Here is a 19787-nt window from a genome sequence, read left to right as displayed (position 1 = left end):
TGACTACGTGGGGCTAATTTTAAATCAAGTAAATATATTGCTTTTCTTCCTGTCTCTGGATAAACCTGACTGCAACAATCAGGGTTACTGTCTCTCACCCCCAAATTAAGTGTTTTCTGGAGAGCGGACTCTGGCACAGTTAATCATTTTTGTGTACCATGTATTGCTGAGGGAACAGAGGCCTTTCAGCAAGGATTTGCTGGCAGCTGCTCAATATTTTTATAAATCAAGGTGGGGCTGGGGATAAGTGAGAGGCTCAAGTGCAGTGAGCCATGGAAGTGGGAAACAGGTACACCCACCATCCATGTGAGGAGAAATATCAATTTAACGGAGAGCACTGAAAACTGGTGACATGGCAAGCTGTAGGGGAACGAGGGTCGGAATCTAATTTGTACAGAATAAACTGATATTACAGTAATAGAATAAGAAAGCTGACATTTCTGGGCAACTTTCACTTGTCAGGCTCTACTAGGATCTCTTTTGTACATAACTAATTTAGGGTTGGCCACCTCCACTAACCCTTGGAGTGATCCCAGCGCAGCTATCTGACCTCTCCTCGCCCTACTCCAATACTGTGCTGGTTCCAGAGACAAGAAAACAGGAGGCACAGAAGTGCAGTGGTTACAAGCACAGCTTTTGCAGCCAGACAGCCTGGTTCCTCTTCTGGTTCTCATGTTTATGCTTCTGTGCCTTGACTCATGTTATAGTTAACTCTTTTGAGCCTCAGTTTCCTCATCTATAAAATGGTGCCAATAATACTTCGCTCCAAGAGTTGTGAAGATTAAAGAAAAGTATGTATTTTATGGGCTTGGCATTTGCTCAAATATATGACCAGGTGGGTTTTTTGTTGTTGTTGTTGGTATTACATCATCATCATCATCATCATCATTTTATTGTGTGTTAAGGTTTTCACTGAGAAAATGAAGGAAGGAGATTTCTTGAGAGTTGACAAACCTAAGTTTCGCTCTGGTGTTGAGGGGAGATGTTGCTACAACTAAACTGAAGTCACGGGGTTTACCCCACCCCCATCCCACACAAAGGAGGAGACTCAGACTACTGGTGTCAGTGCCTGACACCGCTCTGAGCCCCAGTCTCCAGACTCCTCTTCAGAGTTCTTTCTAACAAATGACCCTGTTATTCAGTCACAGCAGGAAATCTTGTATAAGCAGTAAAGCCATCCTTATGCTTGTTCTTCCATCAGGCACTGCGCTCCCGGATTAAAGGAATCCTTTCCTTGAGCCTAACATAAAGGAAATGAACCCACAGATCCACCATGTCAGGTCGCTACGAGGCCCTCTTTTTAGTGCAGGGATTATTCCTTTCATTTCTAACCCCCCAGACTCTGGTCTACAGGAGTGAAGAAGAAAGGGAGGAAAGGAAAGAGACAGAGATAATTAGAGTTATTATTATTAAAACAATAACGGTTCTCATTTATTCAAATTGTGCCATGTGTATTACATTGTGCTGGAGGATTCACATTCATTATGTCAATTAATCCGACAATGTTTTAAGGAAGATATTATTAGTAACCTCAATTTATAGATTAGGCATCTCAAAACATAGCAACAAAGTAGTTATTATATCTAACTTTGCATCTTTAGAAAACCAAGGCTCCCGAGTTGTCTATAATTGCACCATTCATCATGGCAGCACCAAGATCTCAAACCAGGTCTCAGTCACTTCAAATCCCAAGCCTTTCTCAGATTGTTGCAAGGAAGCACAGGACAGGCCTCCATCTAGTCCTGATCAGAGTAAACATGCACTTTCTGATCAAATCACTGCCAACAGAGCAAACATCCAAGGAAGTGATGCCACAAAGAGGAAGTGCTTAAACCTAGTAAACGGCCCACTGCCCACTGTCTGCTCTTTATATTCAAGGCCTTGCCAATGATCCGGGGGTCAAAGACACCTGAGGATGGTCAGCCTGTTCAAACTGCTCTGCTGCAGTGAGCAGCCAGCACTTTCCTGGCAGAACAACCCCAGCCTCACTTAAGTGCCTGCTGTTTCGTAGAGGGGGGAAATGCTGGTGTAAAGCTCTACACGATTTCTGGTTTCCTTTCTTTGTGGCACTTGCATCCAAGTGTCAACACTATTTACAAGGCTATTTAAGCATTTCTGTATAAAGGTGTCTGGATTTAGCAAAGGACCAGCCTTTCATTATCTCTTCCTTCCCTTGTACCAATCATCTAATGGGGCAGAAGTAAAATCTAGTCTAATGAGTTTGGTTAATGCTTGAGAGCTATAGAAGGAGAAACGCATGTTGCTAGGTATCATTTCCATAGCTACTAAAAAGCATACTGTGTCAGGGCTCTACAGAGCAACCCTCCCATTTCCTGATTTCCTTTGGCATACGAACCCTATGACTAATTTTTTTCAACGATCAAAGTCAATTAGGAGGTGGTCTCTACTGTACCTCTAAATAGAATTTTAATTTGTATATATATATATTATTAGAATAGGCCTTTTCCCTCTGGAATATTCACTTTGGTGAGAGGAATGAGGGCAGACAGCTTAACACGGAGCCTGCCAGCCGGATTTGTAACTTGGGATAATATTTCTTCATAATGAGAAGCATTTTGAAAGAGCATTTTAAAATCTCACAGAACAGAGGGTGTGATGTCACAGCTGCCCAGTCTCTTGCCCCATGTGTGTTTTCCAACTCTTCAGGATCTCACCACATTTTCCTGTCTGCTTGCCCTTGTCTGTGCACAGAGCAAGGCTCTCAATAAATGTGAGTTCTCCTTCTCTGATCTACACAAGCCACTGCTTTGGTTCAAGCCTTGGATTAGGAAGTTGAAAGGAGCACAGAGTTTTGGCACCACGGTGATGTTGATCACGTCAATCATAGCTGCTGTCATTAACTGAAAGCTATACTATGCCAAATACTGTGCTACATGCTTTATAAACACACTGCCACTTAATCCTCACAAAGCACTATGAGGTAGGTAATATTATTACCCTCATTTGCAAGATGAGGAAACTGAGACCCAAAGAGGTTCAACAACTTGCCTGAGATCACACATTTAATGAGGCAGAGAGTAACTTTAGATCTGAGTCAAATCCAGACTGCTCTAAACCTGCCCCTGACCACTATACATAGTGACCTTCTGCTTAGATGTAAAACTGTGGAAATAACAAAAATGGTGGAAAAATGCAAATTTCATTAATATAGTGACCTGCCTTACTGCTCAAATTATATTGGCAATATTTTCCTAAGGCTAAAAGCCTGAGGTTATATTGCTTCATAACAGAAACAATTTTAAACGCTGTTGAACACATTATCTGACATTCCTTATTACTGCTCCCTGCTCAGGAGTCTTAGTCTGTGTGGATTTCTCCTGTCCCTTGAATACTCCTGTCCATCCAGCTTCCAGGCTTTTGTTAGTGCAATGTCTCAATGTGAAATGGCCACTTCCTTTCCGATTTTTTTAAAAAAAACATTCTCCCATCCTTTAAGGCCTACTTCAAATATCACCTCTTCTGTGAGGACTTCCACCATTACCCCCAGCCAAAAATGAGCCCTACTGAACCCTCCCCAGTCCTGGGCCTTTACCGTTATTTCGACACCTCTCCTATGCACAGTCACTTAACCAATCTGACCCTCAGTTTTTTCAGGTGTATAAATGTAAGTATAATACAAGACCATTTCCCAGAGTCTTGTAGAAATTAAATTCAATTGAAGTTCTTACAGATTACAAAGTATATTAAACATATAAGGCATTATCATTACATTGCTTACAAGTCAATGAATGAAAGGACAGCCAAAGTTTAACATAAAGACTAATGCAAAATATATAAAACTTCCAACACAGCCCCAGACCTACACAAGCAGGTGTAGAAACAGTACTATTTAATGTACCTAATGCACCACAGAAAATTTAGGAGATAAAAACAAGTTGCAAAAGAAGAGTTTCTAGGTAAAGAAAAAAAAAATGCTACTTCTCCTAAAACTCTCATTTAATCTTTGCTATCCTCCACTCCATCTCCTCTCAAATACCCTTTTTGCATGCAAAGTCAGGTAGAATCATGTGTGCTCACATGCACAGAGACATACACAGGTCAAAACACACAGGAGACCAAGGAGTATGTCTTGCTGTAGAATTCTATAGAGGGCCTGAGAGGTAAAATTAGCACAATGTGATGAAACGGATGCCACAGCACAGTTAATAATACTGGCATTTTTCCTTCTTCCTCCTTTGGAGGCTGTGAACAAAATCTAACTCCAGGCTCAAAGGCAGGATAAATCTGGCTGCCTGCCATACACCAGCAGGAAGGGCTTTCTCCAAAACAAAATGTTACACTAGTGACAATCTACTAATGCCAGATAAAGCCGGGAGAACAGCTGAATCAGATAACACTAGGTGCTGGTGCTCAATAAGCAATGCATATCAAGATTCCTGATGTCATCTGGGCCTCTCTTTCTCCCCAGTCCTGAAGTGCTCTGGGTGTAGACCACAGCCCCATTCAATGCCACAGGTACACAGCAATCCCGGCACAATGCATAGCAAGAGCAGCTGGATGTTAATTTTTCTTGCATAAAACAAAAAAACAAACAAACAAAAACACTAGGTTCTTACTTTAGTCATGAGCTCCCTGCATCCTCTCAACAGTTTAGATCAGGTAAACCAAGCCCCACCCCAGCTACGGGTATCATAGAGCTCAGTGGGAAAAGAGCAAGCTCTGGGGACAAATCCTGGTTCTTTCAACTCACTGGTATAACTTTGGACAAATGACTTAACCTCCTTGGGCATCAGTTTCTCATCTATAAGGTGAAAATAAAAATAGGCTAGTACCTAGCATATGGTTGGTACTTGACAAATATTTGTTAGGTAAGTAAGATTGTTGAGACTATTAAATAAGAAAATACATGTAACACTCAGCACGTGCCAGGTACATGGTAAGCTCTCGATACATGGGAGCTGCCATCTCTGTTACATCAGGTTAGGTTGTGGGAGAAGAGTTGAGAGCAGGAGGAAAGACTCAGACAGGATGGCAATCCCCTTGTTTGCTCCGAGCCTTAGGTATGGAGTACGGCAGCAGCAAAAGACATCATGGGATGGCTCTGAGAGACTGCAGGGCCGATACAAGGAACACAGGACTTGGAGTCAGAAGATCTTGTTTCTAGGTCCAGCTCTATTACTTACCACTCATTCTGGCTGAACAAGTTATTTAACTGCAGTGGGCCTCAGTTTCCACATCTGGGGCTTGCAGGACAAGGAAACGTAGTTAATAATTCTGACTGCTGAAGAGGATCTATGGTTTGAAAGGTCTCACACCAAAGGCAAAGTATTTATTATGTACTGGCCTGGTGGAGCCTGTCTGCTAAGGGGGAAGGCAGCCAATATCCTCCTGCAGTCACTGTGGTTTCTGTACTTTTATATTCAAGAGCTTTCAGTAAAATAGAGATGGAGGCCCGCAGATAGTTCAAATGCACAAATGAACATTTTAATGTATAGTCTTCTGATACAGGTGCCCCAAATAGCCAACGTTCCTATCTACTGTCCTCTGCCTTTGTTTTAGGCTGTTCCATCTTCCAGAAAAGTCATTCCTACCTTCTCTTTCAATATCTTACTTAATTTACAAGGCTCAATGCCTTGGGGAAATTTTATCTGATCTTCCTGGTTAGAATGAATTGCTCTCTCCTTCAAGCTCCCACAGGGATAAAGTTCAAACTCCAGTAACATGTTTTTATCAACTGTCTAGTATTGCCATCAGCTTCTTACACATCTGCCTCGCCATGAAAGCACGGATGCCTCAAAGCAGTGACGCTAGCTTATCGGGTTTTGTCTGTCCCTCACAGCCAGGGACACAACAGGGCAGATGGCTCAGTGAATGCTCCCCACCGTTTCAAATCTGAGCGTGGGGAAGCTCCCTCTACTTAATCCCAGATTACCTGAAATCCCTGCATCTGGGGATGGCCCTTGGCCACTGGATCTGAGAAGGTTTAAAATCTCTGGGTGATCCAGCTGCCCGCAGGGTAAGGACTGCATTTACTGAACACCCACTGTGGGCCACCCACAGACTGGACTCTTGACAGACATCCTCTCACTTAATGTTCAAAACACCTCTTTGATATTAATTGACATTTTACCAGTGAGGAAACTGAGACTCAGAGAGATGAAAACAACTTGTGCGAGCTGAGGCTGGAATGCAGGTCTTACTCCACCTCGAGTGTGTGCGTTTGCTACCAGACTATAATGCCATCTTTAAAGGATGAAGCTGTTTAGTTGTGGTTTTGTTGTTTAACTGTTAGGCAATGAGAAAAAAATACTGTCTTTAACAGCCCTCTCTCCCCTTCTCATGCGTCCTTTCTCTCCCCTGCCCCTTTTCTCCTGCAATGAAGAGCAGCTTGCTTTGCTTCCTTGCCTCTGTCCCAGGCCTGCAGCCCTAAGCATAGCCCTGACCGTACCTATCTCCTCTTCACAAGCCAGGTATTCACCACAGCCAAAGAGCAGCCACCAGCGAGAACATTCTTGCTTTTTCTCTGCACCTAAGTGCAATTAAATTATGTTATTTTGCAGTAATTAGCCTAGAATAAAAATAAGAATTTAGGGACAAACAAATCCTTTCCAAGGATGCTAAAAATCTGTAAAATTGAATTCCTTTATCACACACTCCTGGGGTGAAGTCATGGAAGGAGCACTTTGCATGCACGGTTGGGGCTACTTCCTGACCAACTGTGGCTATGCTGTGTCTTCAGGGGCCTTGAAATTGCCCACAATGAAAGGGCCTCCAAGGCCTGGGAGTATTGTCTGTGTAGCCACTGCTATTCTTATTTAAAAAAAAAAAATGAATATACTAGTAAACTCAGGTCTTTTAAAAAACCTTTGCAAGCTCAGAACTGCTCGGCCCTAAAATTCAACACAGCTTGCTTGCCAGGGGGAAAGAGAAGGCAGATTTCATTTACTAGTGGCTCCTCCTAGTAAGAACTAGGTGCCTGATTGTTACTGCATTCCCACGACAGCCTATTATTTACATTCACAGGAAAGAAAACGGAGGCTCAGAGAGAGCAAGGCTCTTGCTTAAAGTGGCACAGTCATGAAGAACAGACAGGAGTCCAATGCCTGGTCTGTGCTCCACTCTGACTATATTTTGGCAGCCAATTCTGGTTTTCCCTCATCTTACTTTCCAGTAATCTTTTCACTCTTGCATTATCACTCTGTTTCTAGACTTTTGATCTCTGTTCCCTGTAATAACTTGAACCTCTATGCTTACCTTTTCCTTTCCTTCCATTCCATGCCTTGCAATATCTGTTAGGTTCTAGTCCTGGCATCCTTCCCTCCTTTCTCTCTTTCGGTGAATTTTTGCTGAGCACATGCTATTATATCATGACAGACCCTGGTACAAGAAGCTGTGGGTATAATGCTGAGTAAGATGGAAATGGTTTCTGCCTTCATGGAGCTTACTACCTAACAGTGGAGATAGATATGAATGAATCCATGACATAATCATTTGGTTGCTGCTGTGGTGAGTACTGTGAGAACTATAAGAGGACATAACTGGGTTCCTGGCTTCGTGTGAGGGGGTCAGAGGAGTTTCACTGAGGAAGAGATATGTAAACTAAGGCACTGAAAGAAACTGGGAGAAGGCAGGTGGGATTCCCTCTAGAAGTGAAGATCCTTTAGCTTCTTTGGGTCTCAGGGCCACCTGTAACCCTCTCAGCCCCCCACCCATTAAACCAGCTGACCCAAGATAAGACACCAAGCCCCACGCTGGCAGCACAGTGGGGAGAGTGGACACTTAGCTGGGGGCCTTGGAATTCAGTCCTGTCTTTCTGGGGAGCCCCTACCAGTGAGTTACAAGAGCTTCAGCCTGTCCACACCTTGTGACCCAGGAATCCTGCTCTAGGGAACACACTCCCCAAAATAATTGAAAAGAAAAACAGGGTAAGAGGCACAAAAATGTTCATAGAAATGCTATTTATAACAGCAAACAGTTGGAAACAACAGGAATACAATGCAATGTAATGGCCCAAATATAATAGAGATATTAATCTTGATAAGAATAAGAATTGTGTCAATTCTTGAAACTGTTTGTATGAAAAAATGATCCATAAGAAAGGCAGAAGAACATAAACCTGTGAATCCATGCTGACCACATGGAGGCTTTTGGCCACTATCCTTCAAAGAGGTCAAGTATAACACACAGAAAGCCCTAGAATGCTTCAGTGGCTTTTCCTAATATCTTGAATTCTGAATTATGTTTTAAAATTTCCTCAATGATACTTTGATATCTTAAAGGTTATTGTAGGTAACACCTGATTTTTGAGTCCGGTAAATAAATCGCTTCTTTACAGTACCTCTCTAAAACCAATGAGACGGGGAAGAGATGAGTGAGTGCCAGAGGCTAAGAATGAGGAGAGAGGACTTATTACAAAGGAGGAGCATGAGGGAGCTATTTGCGGTGATGGACACGTTGTGTTTTGATTGTGGTGGTGGTCATGCAACACTGGCGGAATTCACAGAATAAAACGCCAAAAAAAGTGTTAATTTTCTGCACGAAAATAATATCTCAATATATCTGATTTTAAACACAAGTGGTCAAGGCCTGGTGGCTGAGTGAGTGCACAGGTAAGGGAAACATACCTGGGTATGGTTTGGGTCTCAATCCTACTCTTGTGTCCATAGGAGTACAGTCAGAGCCCTAACATTGCTAGGGGAAGGGATTCTGACGAGTGGATATACCGATGTTACCCACTTGTCCTCCAGACACACTCCATCCTTCTCCACCCTGCTCTGTGCCCTGAGTGGATGGCCCACAGGATCTAGATCAATGGGCTCCCTTAGACTCAGGCTTCTGGTTGGGTTCCGCCAATAGGAAGAGATTTGAGGTGAGGAGAGAATGAGGTCTGTAGGCTGGAACATTTTTTTCCTGCTGAGCTGAAACATGTTGAATGGCTTAATCATTTCGGCTAGCCTTTTGTTTGTTATTCGTATTTTACAGATGAGGAAAGGAATCTTAAAAAGATTAAGTCCTTGTCCAGGTGGCATAGCTAGTAATGGCAGAAGGACAATACAGGCACAATCCACTCGTCTATAGAATCTGGGCACATAACCTCGCTCCTCTCATTCCAGACACTTGAAGCCCACTCCATACAGGCAGCCGCCTTGTTAGAGCAGTCTTCTCCTATGGAGCCCAAATCAGCCTTCCTGTCATTTTGACCCTTGGGGTGTGGTTCTGCCCTGGACAGCCCCACAGAACAAGTCTGACCCCTCCTCTGCTCAGTGGTATTTCAGACTACTGCAGAGAGCCATGCTAGTCTCCTCAAGTCCTTCTTTTGTGGGTTGTGAAGTATTTGTCTGGGGTATGTTATAAAGAGAACGATCTATTTATATTTTGCTATTAGCGATTCTCATAGAGAAGCATGGAGGAATCAGTCTTGGACAGAAAGGCTTAATATAGGATCCTGTATCTTTACCACTTTTTCTTCCTCCTAAAAGATCAAGTTCAATCATCTCTGTTTCCCATTCTTTGGGCTATAAAGTTAAATCTATGGCTTCTATCCAAAAGGCATGATACAGAGTCGAAAAGGGAGGAGAGAAAATGAGCTTATTGCTCACTAATAACACCCAGGCCAAGTGCAACAACCCCGTGTTTATGGAGCTAATGGCATTTGAGATCCTGATATTGCATGAGCTGAACCAGATGGGGATAATGGAGGGGAAGAAGGAGGGTAAAATCACCCTGGCCTCTATTTCAAATCCTTTCTGTAGTCATCTCATGCCCATTTCACATGTACCTAAGCCCTGGGACATAAAATGCACATTTCTGCCCTTACAATTCTTCTGTCTAGAAAGGCCTTGGCAGGTTTAACCATCTTGCAAGGACTTTTATTCAACCAAGTCTTGCTGAGCACAGCTAGTGTGTGTCATGCTTTTGCAAGAAACTGAATATGCAGCAGAGAATAAGACATTAGGAGATATGATAAGCAACACCACCCCTAAAGAGAAGGGAAGAATAACATCCCTTTTAACTGGATTGTTGCCATGCTTAAGCCCAGTTTGCATGGAGAAATGTCAGAGATCTTGAGATAGCCTGCACAAATCAAACTTATCCAATTCCACCTCAACCGAACTGGGTGACCCAGGCCCTTCCAGTCCGGGAACTGCAATCATATTCCAACAAGCGATGCTCTCCAATAACTGTCTTTTGAAAAGCAGCCATTACGCCGAACAACATTTTCATTTATAAATTAAACTATCACCACCGCAAGTAAGGGTTCTGACTTTTTTATTTTTTTTCAGTCTACAATCAGCTGCTGGTAAAAGTGAAAAGTGCAACCTGATTAAAAAAAAAAAAAAAAAAAAAAAAAAAAAAAGAATCCCCCCTTGCAATTGAGCATGTTGGAAGTTTCCCCTGCAGTTACCAGAGGCTGCAGCCCGTGCTTGTGACTCCACCCTACTGTCTTGGTTCATTTCCTACAGATAGAGAACTGTAGACAGAAAGGACCTAACAGGATCATCTACTCCGACCACATCCTGGGTTGAGATAACTGAGTTCCAAGAAGAGGTGACAGTCTCCCAAGGCCACCATCAAGGGATACTTTTTTTGTCATGTGACCTGTGTTTTTTCAACATCACCTCATTTAATCTTTTCATGAGGGACAACAGCCTCATGAAACAAGTACTATTATTCTTCCCACTTTGCAGATGAGGCATCCAAGGCTCAAAAGTGTTACACGACTTGAGAGTGGCAGAGGTGAGATTTCCAGTGAATCAGTCAGACACTGAATCCTGTCTTCTCTTCTGATCAGAACACTATGCTGCCTTAGAGAAATCACAGTAAATGACAACTCTGTGCTGCAGGGTGGACCTGGACCTATGATGAAAGAAACAGCATCCTAGGGTAATCTCCGTTTAAATGTGAAGCTCTTCCTGGTTTTTGTATTATTAACAAGCCTTTTTGTCTCCTGTTCCGAAGGCCTATCTGTCAAGACAGGTGCCTAAAGAGTTCTCGAGATATTAATCCACAGCTCTTCTGCTGCACTCAGTGTCTGCCTTTCACATTGAGATTCAGAATGCAAGGGAAGCTGTCAGTCTTAGCTGAATAGAGGTAACTGTCAGTGAAGCAAAAATCAACTTTTGTCCTAGTTAAAGAAATGATGTGAGGTGCTTTTTTGGTAACAATTCTTCTTGTGGCTGCTTCCCTGGAACAGCAAGACATTCCGACAAATGTTTTCTGACAGGTCCCCCTGGTTGTTCTGCCAGATGCCCTTGTGACTCACACAGGCTGGGAAGCTCATAGGTACTGCAGGGAGACAAGTTGGTTTATGTGTTCACTCAAGACTTACTAATACTCTAATAATAATACTGATAATTATAGTAATAATAATAGTATCTAACTTTTATTGAATGCTCATTCTGTGCCAGGCAGTGTGCTAGCTACTTAATATAAATTATCCCCCTGGAATTTCTCAACGACCCTGTTAAGTAGCCACTTTTATTATCCTCGTTTTATAGATGTGTAAACTGAGGCTGAGAGAGGTTAAGTAGGCTTGCCTAAGATCATAAAGCTTATCAGCGGCAGAGCCTAATTTCAGAATGCAGGCCCTCAAAGATGAGGCCACTCTCAGTTTTCTCTCCTGTAAAATGGGGCTGATCATTCAAGCCACACCCACTATAAGAACTGTAAGGAAAGTGGAAACTTAAGTTCAGAGAAGTTAAGTAACTTGCTCAAATTTACTGTCAGCAAGTGATAGAGCCAGGCCCGAAGTGGGTTCTTTCGATTCTAAATCATTTGGTTTAAGCCCAGCATTTATAGCATAGAGGCTGAGATTATGGCCTTTGAAATCCTATTTCATTTAACTGGTATTGTGATCCTGGCAAATTGTTCATTTCCTAGAAAATACAGAAAATAATATCTATCTCACAGAATTCTTGTCAGTGTTCAGAGAAATGATACATGTAATGGGTTTGGACCAATGCTAGGCACGTAGTAAAAATTCAAAATACTAAATTAAGATCGGAAAGGTATAGCATAAACCTTAAAACTGTGAGCTCAAAAGAGACAAAATTTTTAAAGCATTGGCTTAAGAGCCCAAGTGACTAGGGTTGGTTGGATCACAGTCTTGCCATTTACCATGTGGCAATGGGTGAGTTACTTAAGCTCATGGGTCTCAGTGTCCTCATCTGTAAACTGGGGATAATAATGCATAGGGTTGCTGGGAAATTTCAATGAGAAAACACAAGGAAAGGGTTTAGAACAGAGAGAGGTGTAGGGGCAGCACACAATCAGAGCTAACTGTTCTTCTTATTAATGATATAAAAAGACCCTATTATTTTCACTACTTGATACCACACTGCCTTTTGTGGTGAAATGTTTTAAAAACAATTCTTCAACATAAAGCATTGTTGCTATAGCTGTACCATCTTCATGGTTTGACTTATAACTAATCCTCTCTACGTCTCATTCTCTCCTCATTTTGTTCTGCCAGCAGATGTCTTTTCTTCAGAAAAGAAAAGGCAGAGTATTGAAATGGAGACTAAAACGTACATGAAAACTTCACTGGGAGAATGGGTGAGCAAAGCAAGGCACTCATCTTCAATGGCTGCCTCTCTGAATGGGCATCCTGTGGAGACAAAAATATGTATCTTCTTTCTGAAGAGGCCTCCCAAGCTTCGTGAAGGTCTTTCCTGGATTCTCATCCCAGGCCAGAACAGCCAAGTAAAAGGGGAAGAGGACATGAGAAGCTGGTCCAGGGATGAGGCCCTGGAGCTTGGAGCCTTTGTGGGTGCCAAGTGCTGACTCCAATTTCTCTATCTCCCTCGGAAAACAATTGCAAATGCCTCTGCAAATAAAAGGTCACTGGTTGCTCATTTCCCAAGAAACTTTCCAGTGAAGAAACTGAATGTCAAATGGATCTGTCAAGTTTCCATCCAGATAGGGCAGCTCTGAACAGACACCAGAGAAAGAACCATTCTTTTTCGCCCTCTGTTTTTGCCTCCCCCTCTGCTGGTGAGGGGATGCAGTTCTTATCTAGAACTTGATAGGATGTAGAAAATAATTACAAATGAAAAGGTTATTCATAATTTTTAAATGAGTTAATTAGTAAACCCAGTCAGATTCACTCATTACAGTAATTAATAATTGATTATACTTGAAATTAAACACAATTTTTCATCAAAAATCTAATTAAATATCTGTGCTTTTGCCTGTTGATTAGATTGGTTGGCCTGCTGGAAAAAAAGAGTCTTTGTTAGGGATATTTATGCTCGGCTGAGACAATTAATTTGATTTTTAATAATTGATAGTTCTTTACAAGTTAGTCATCACAGCCTCTGACTATGGCCAAGAAACAAGGTGCTCATCCCTAACCCCCAACTGCTGGAGGAGATCAAGCACTAAGGTGGCCACCCCTAGTCCTTGAGGAAAGCTAGGGATGGACCTCGCACCTGCAATGCATTTACCTGCATTAGCTTACTCCAGCCTCACAAACATCTTTCTGAGAGAATGGTTCGGGTCTATTTTCTAGATGAGGAAATTGGGCTTAGAAAGAGGAGTGAGTTGCCCAAGGGTGAGCAGTGGCCAGGTAGCAGATCTGGGAATGGAATCCAGGCTATCAGAGGCTGGTGTGAGCTCTGAGTCTCCAGGTAACAACAGCCTTTTGCACCTGGTCCTTGGACATAGAATCTAGAGTCCAGTCTTTTAGTTTCTACATGCATAGAATTTTATCAGAAGGATGTATTTATTCTTGGCAAGGCTCTGTTATCAATGAACTGATCTCTCACAACTTGAGATAAAAATTCTCCTAGATAGACCTCAGATCAACCCCGCCTCTTCATCTACCTTCATTGTCAGTTTTAGTTGAAGCTCTTGGCTTCTTCTTACTCAGTTATTGCAGTAGGGCCTATCCTTCCTTCCTCTACCCCTATCTTTCCAAAATAAAATCAGAATGTGTCCTGCCACTGCTTAAAACCCTCCAATGGCTCCCCACTGCACATCCAATAAAGTCCTTAACTTGACCTCCAAGGTGATCCTCACAATCTGACCAAACTCTCCTGCCTTAGCTCCAACACCCTTCAAATAGTTCAAATATAGAAAAATGTCTTTATCACATTGTCCTCTTTCAAGTCTGAAACTTCATTCGTGTTAAAATACCTTCTCTGCGTGTCTACTTCTCATTAACTCTGACTTGAAGATTCAACTAAAACCTCACCTTTCCCAGAAAGCCTTCCCTAGTCCTCCTGGCAGGGAATGGGTTCCCACCGCTCCTGAGCTGCCTCAAACACTGCCAACATAGATGTCTCCTTTTCTAAGCTATGACACCTCAAGTGTAAGGACAGCATCTCTAGCATTAGCAATTAGACTGTGCCTGGCTCAAAGCAGTTACCCTGAATGAAAAATAGAATTCACAAAATCGTGCATTCAAAGACTATCAATGTTGCATGGAAAAGTAATGGTCATCCAGTAAAAACCCCCAGTCAGTGCTTGGACTTATTCTTAGTGCATTCTTAGAACATCATGCTCTGTTTGTACCCTGCCTATGAGAGGGAGCTCACAAGCTTCCACAGTAACCCCAACCTGTAGACAGCTGACAACTAACTATATATTTTTATTAAATGAGAGAGGAAGAAGCCCATAGGAAGGAAATAGAAGACAGTGTATTTAATCATATGAAGATTTATTCTTTCTCCCTGAACTAGGCTACAGAATATAAACCTTAAGACTTCAATGCAAAACAATGTTTATATACAGCAAACTACTTGCCTCTTGATGAACAGTGATGCTGCTTGTTCAGAAGTCTGCTCATTGAAGGAATAGAAAATGTCGGTCAAAAGCAAGAGCTGTGCTCGTGGTTGGCAGGGACACTGTTTTGGTGATGGCCAAGAAGAAATTTTCATTTTGAGTGATAGTGCTTGGAACCCACAACCCTCACCTGCGACCTGATCTGCATCCATCAATCATGTACATCTCACAAAGCTTGGTTAGGTGCTGACCTTGCCCAGTTTGGCTGTTCCTTTTACCCAATGACCCATAACAGAGATGGCAAATACCTGGTATGTCATCAATATTCTCCACTCCTGTGACCACGACAAACATTACTAATCAATCACACAGACTCTTTTCCATTGAATCTGAATATAGCCTCAGGATCCTTCTCAACTCAACTTTCTAGGCAGCAACAACTAATCCATCATAGAGAAGAGGAGATGAAGCATGTATGCCAACCTGGCCTTGAAGCCATGAAATTCTCTAAGTCGGTCTTCACAAGGGGGAAAGAGACCTGGCATGGCATGCCAAAGGAGGCTTATTATAGCTCGAGATACTTAAGAAGACTGCCTTGTTTGCAGGACTATCATCTCCCTGATTACTTGTTTTGATTCAAGAATAAATTCAAGAATCTTGAGAGTGAATCAACTTCACAGCTCACATCACCTGAACCCTCACCTACACTTAAATCCCTTCTCTACATCCTGAACAACCAGGGGTCCATGCTCTATTACAATCATTCCTACCTCTCCAGATATCCCTTTGTTTGACACTCTATCTACCTCTGGCCAGTTAGTTCATTTCTACTTATTGGGCTTCTACTAAACAAATCCCCTTTGCTTATAGAATTATCTTAGAATTACTTAACATGGGTTCAAGTCCTTCTCAGGCTGGCCTGATCCACCTTAAATCTTAAAATTATAGCATTTAAAGGTTGGAAAGTACAGAAGGTTAAGCCAACCCTGTTGGATGCCTTTACCAACAGGCTGATTTACATAGAGGCAGCATACTCTACACAATGCCTGTGGATCTCTATTCCCTGAAAGTGGACCAAAAAGAGGGGTCTGAAGCAGGAAAACAAACTGGTGGAAACACATCAAACGAGCACGCAGCGGGAGGCATCCTGTGGTCGCAAGGCTGTGGGCCAGGAGCAGTACCTTACATCGCAGAGGTGCTGTGGGGTCAGGTAGGAATGTCAGTCAGTGCCGCTCCGGTCTCTGCACATCCTCAGTGAGCTCTAATTGCTTATGGTTAATCGTGTATCCTGGGATTTCTCTTCCCTGGGTCCCTGACCATGATTTAACTCTGGATCTTGGCTCCCATAGTGCCTTCAGATTACCTCGTCAGACTCTCTCCTTCAAGCACACTTTCATGCCTTGAGGTCAGCACAATCCAGTCTTTTCCCTCTAATCCCAGGGCACCCCACCTCCTTCCTGCTTCTCACTGTAATTATACCAACAGGAGAGACCTGACTGCTGTCCAGCCTCTCCAACCCATCATCTTTGTAGTTGCCTCCTATTTATGACACTCATGTCACAGATCACCACCTCAAACACCAGTCTTAGTAAATGCTTATGCCTAACACTGGGCATCCAACACCTGAAAGAGTAGACGCTAAGCTCACTTCCTGACATATGTGCAGAGAGGAGAAGAAGGGGGCCCCAAGGAGTGAACCTTAACAGTTTGGGGGTACAGGCCAGTCCAGAGCTGCAGGGCTGCTTGGCTCACCTTGACTGCCATGCTGGCAAGGTGACTTCGGTGCCCACAGGTATCTTTGTCACTGCCCTCTGGGCCAATGGGGAGTCAGGGAATCTAAGGTGAGGGAGGTGCTCACGCTTACCCACAAAGTACGCCAACAGGATGACTAGTGTGGCTGAGATGACGATGGCGCTCAGGGCCGCACACTTCCAGTTACAGTACTTGGAGGGCTTCTTGAGGTTGAAGGCTGGTCGGGCGAAGGTGCTGCGGGGGAGGGGCCGGGGCGGAGGTGAGTACACTGTGCTGGACGTCAGAGGGTACCCGGGTGATGTGGTGCAGAAGAGGGGCGAGGTGCCTCCGGGCTTGAAGAGGAAGTGCCTGTGGATGGAGAAAAGCCAGAGGGTGTCAGGGACTGCCGGTTTACCAGGAACCCAGATCGACCAGGAGGACAGAGGCAGCAGTAGAAGAAGCATGCAGAGGAGCCTGGAGAGAGAGAAAGAGAGAGAATCACCACAGAGAAGACAAAGGGGCAGGAAAAAGGAGAATCACGTATCAGACCACAAAACGGAGCGTACGAAAACATGTTTCCACGGAACACAGATGGGACAGCCCTGCCCAAGGGGAAAACCACCCAAGCTGAGGCAGAAGGTGTTACCTACTCGATAGAAGTCTGGGTGTTGAGATTCTTTTCCTGGGAAAGGATGGGACTGGGAGGCTGTTTCTTGGGAAATAAACTAGCTGTTCTCTAAAATTATTGCAGTACCTTGGAAAGTGTCTAAAATTCTGTTCTGTCCCCTGAAGATAACAGAACCTAAAATGTTTCTTCTCCCTCTAATACCTACTTTATCCGTACACTTTGATGGAGGACTGGGAAATCATTCTTTTTAAAGAGGGTTTGGGGAGTATGGAAACCAAAAAACCGCCACTTTGTCCTGCCATGGTCGAGTCCCCTAGTGCCCATTACACAGCCAATGGCAACAAATGCCTTTGAAGCACTCCACTCAGAAGCCATGTTACTGCCTTCCAAGTCCCTGGTAAAAGCTTTGTGGGAGGACAGGCAGGCAACTGCATACTGCAGCCTAGCTGCAGTCTCAAGGGCAGCGTGGCATGGTCAAAGCTCATGGTTGTGGCCAAACTAGGTATCAGGAAATCCTCCACAGCTTGGCTTTAACCATGGCCATGGGCAGATTTGTACACAGCTTGGGAAATGGGGTGTACTGGTTGCACTGCATCCCCCTAAGTCTTAGGGTAAAGGATAAATCTTAAGGGTAATCTCGCACCCTGCTGAGGTACAAGATGTCTCAGGCCACATAACACATATTCAGGGACAGAATACATACAATATGGGGCCTGTGCTGCATAAAAATTGCTAAGTGAGATGGCTTTCAGAATGGCAGAGGCAGCCAATGAAATGCCAGGAGCTGCATATTAACAAGATTGCTGTTAATATGCTGGGGGAAAGGGTATTCCAAGGATAAACTCTTGCAATTTGAACGTGGACTTGGGGATGGGCATGCAACATGGCATCATCGCCTTCTCCTGGAAGATCCCAGGGAAAGGTCTCAGGGTCTTCATGCAAGTATGGGAGGCTTGGGAAGAGCACACACGGAGAGGAGGAGCATGGGGATGTCACCTACCCGTCACTGTAAGCCCCATCATGGCGGGAGGCGCTGAGAATGTCCATCTCAATGAGGTTGTCCTGCAATGTCCCTAGGAATGGCTGCTTGCCTAGGTTTCTACGCACACATGGAGACATGAATGAAGCAATGAGTCATGCATCGATGAAGGGGGTAGTAGAGAAACACACAAAGTGGCTGTCTGGTGCAGCTGTGCATGAGGCCAGCGGGACAGTTTCCAGGCGATGGGTTTGTGTGCAAGCCACATGTGCAAGGGGTCTGCCTGGCACAGAGCATCCAGAGGAAGCATTCTCTATACAAACCTGAATGTCTGGCAATAGTGTGCATCAAATCACATCTTTATTGAGGAAGACTGATTATGTCTCAGGCACTGAGCTACATATGTTACATCTTTTTATCTCAAATCCTCAAAATAGGCTATACAAGGAGGTAGTATTATCCTCGTTCTAGATGAGGAAACTGAGAGGTGAAGAGGTAATAGGACTCGCCAAGCTTACCAGCTAGCAAGGTTCAAAGCAGGAATTTGAGATCAGGTTTCTCTGGTTCCAAAGCCTGTGCTTTCTCCTCTACTTGATATTGGATAATTCTGCTTAAACTAATAGCTAGAGACACTCATTTCGCCTAAGAAAAAAGAAAGACAGGCATTTTGGGCTATTTTCTTTTAAAGCAGTGGTTCTTAAACCTGAGACAGCACCAGAATCATCTGGAGAGCTGTGCTTTGCTGAGGCCCACCCCCAGAGATTCAGAGTCAGAGATGGGTGTGGGGCCTGAGAATCTGCATTTTTGCAAGTCCTCAAGTTGATGCTAATGATATTTGGAGTATCATGGTCCTTCAGCAGTTTGGGGACCTAGATAATTACTGACTGGTGAAGATGGCACCCCACCGAAGACAGAGAGGTGGTCTCTTATCCCCCTGAGTGCACTGAGGGCAGTACAGCATTTTGCGGCTTTACCTATTTCTAACCCAGAATGAAGACAGACACACCAGCCCTTTTTGGTCTCAACCACACCTGCTAAGTGGCATCATTCACACTTGAGTGCCCCGGATCCTGTTTACTCATATTTTCAGGACTGCTGCCACCTCACTTGAAAACCCTGTAGTGAATCACTTCGAACAAGCGGGTAGTGGTGTCAGCCTGTTGCGTGCATATCAGGGAAGGACCGGATACAGAATGCCGACTTTTGGGCCCAGCCTTGCTTAGGGACATTCTTTCTGACTTTGACCAGGTCTTGAAAACAAGGAAACTCTAATTCAAGTTCTTTTTCTGCAACCTTCTTGCTGTGCGACTTTCTTAAAAACTTTAACCTCTTCTAATTATATACTTCCTTCAACTGTAAGATGGGATAAGAAAAATAAGCTTACAAAGTAGCTATAGGGTCATCTGAGTAATGCTGGAAGAATTTTCAAGGGCTAAACAAATACTATAGAACTACTAATGCTAAATATACTAGCTGCTATCTACCCTCTATCTACCATACTATTTACTGTTCTAGAGCTCTGTAGCTATGATCTAACATAAATCATTTTCTTCACAACTATAAATTCAGTACTATTGTCTTTGTTCTATAGGCTCACAAAGCAAAGTTCAGAGAAGTAACTTTTCTAAGGTCCTATCACAGAGACGGAATGAAACCTTGGTTTATCTGATCCTTGAGCTTAAGCCTCTCTGTTCATAATCCTGAGTCAATGCCTGGCCTGTGGCTTTGCCCCCTGGCTGGCCACAAAGGCCAAAATGAGGAGGG

At 43.6% G+C, this 19787-nt stretch overlaps 1 protein-coding gene across 13 annotated transcripts in view; it reads right to left on the bottom strand.

Annotated features, from left to right (window-relative positions):
- TENM4 (teneurin transmembrane protein 4) overlaps positions 1–19787 on the bottom strand; it is a 690656-nt gene that overhangs the window by 188492 nt on the left and 482377 nt on the right. For 12 of the 13 annotated variants that reach the window (XM_016161403.2, XM_016161409.2, XM_016161404.2 and 9 more), the window contains 2 exons: positions 18045–18143; positions 16550–16785 (listed from right to left, as the gene is read on the bottom strand). In XM_016161403.2, the coding sequence (XP_016016889.2) occupies positions 16550–16785; positions 18045–18143 (335 nt within the window). The remainder of the gene's footprint in view (positions 1–16549; positions 16786–18044; positions 18144–19787) is intronic. The other variant, XM_016161410.2, reaches the window with a different exon arrangement.

This window comes from Rousettus aegyptiacus, unplaced genomic scaffold, assembly GCF_014176215.1.
Source record: "Rousettus aegyptiacus isolate mRouAeg1 unplaced genomic scaffold, mRouAeg1.p scaffold_m13_p_5, whole genome shotgun sequence".
In the NCBI taxonomy this organism is placed as follows: domain Eukaryota; kingdom Metazoa; phylum Chordata; class Mammalia; order Chiroptera; family Pteropodidae; genus Rousettus; species Rousettus aegyptiacus.
This window is presented reverse-complemented; position numbering and strand designations above follow the sequence as displayed.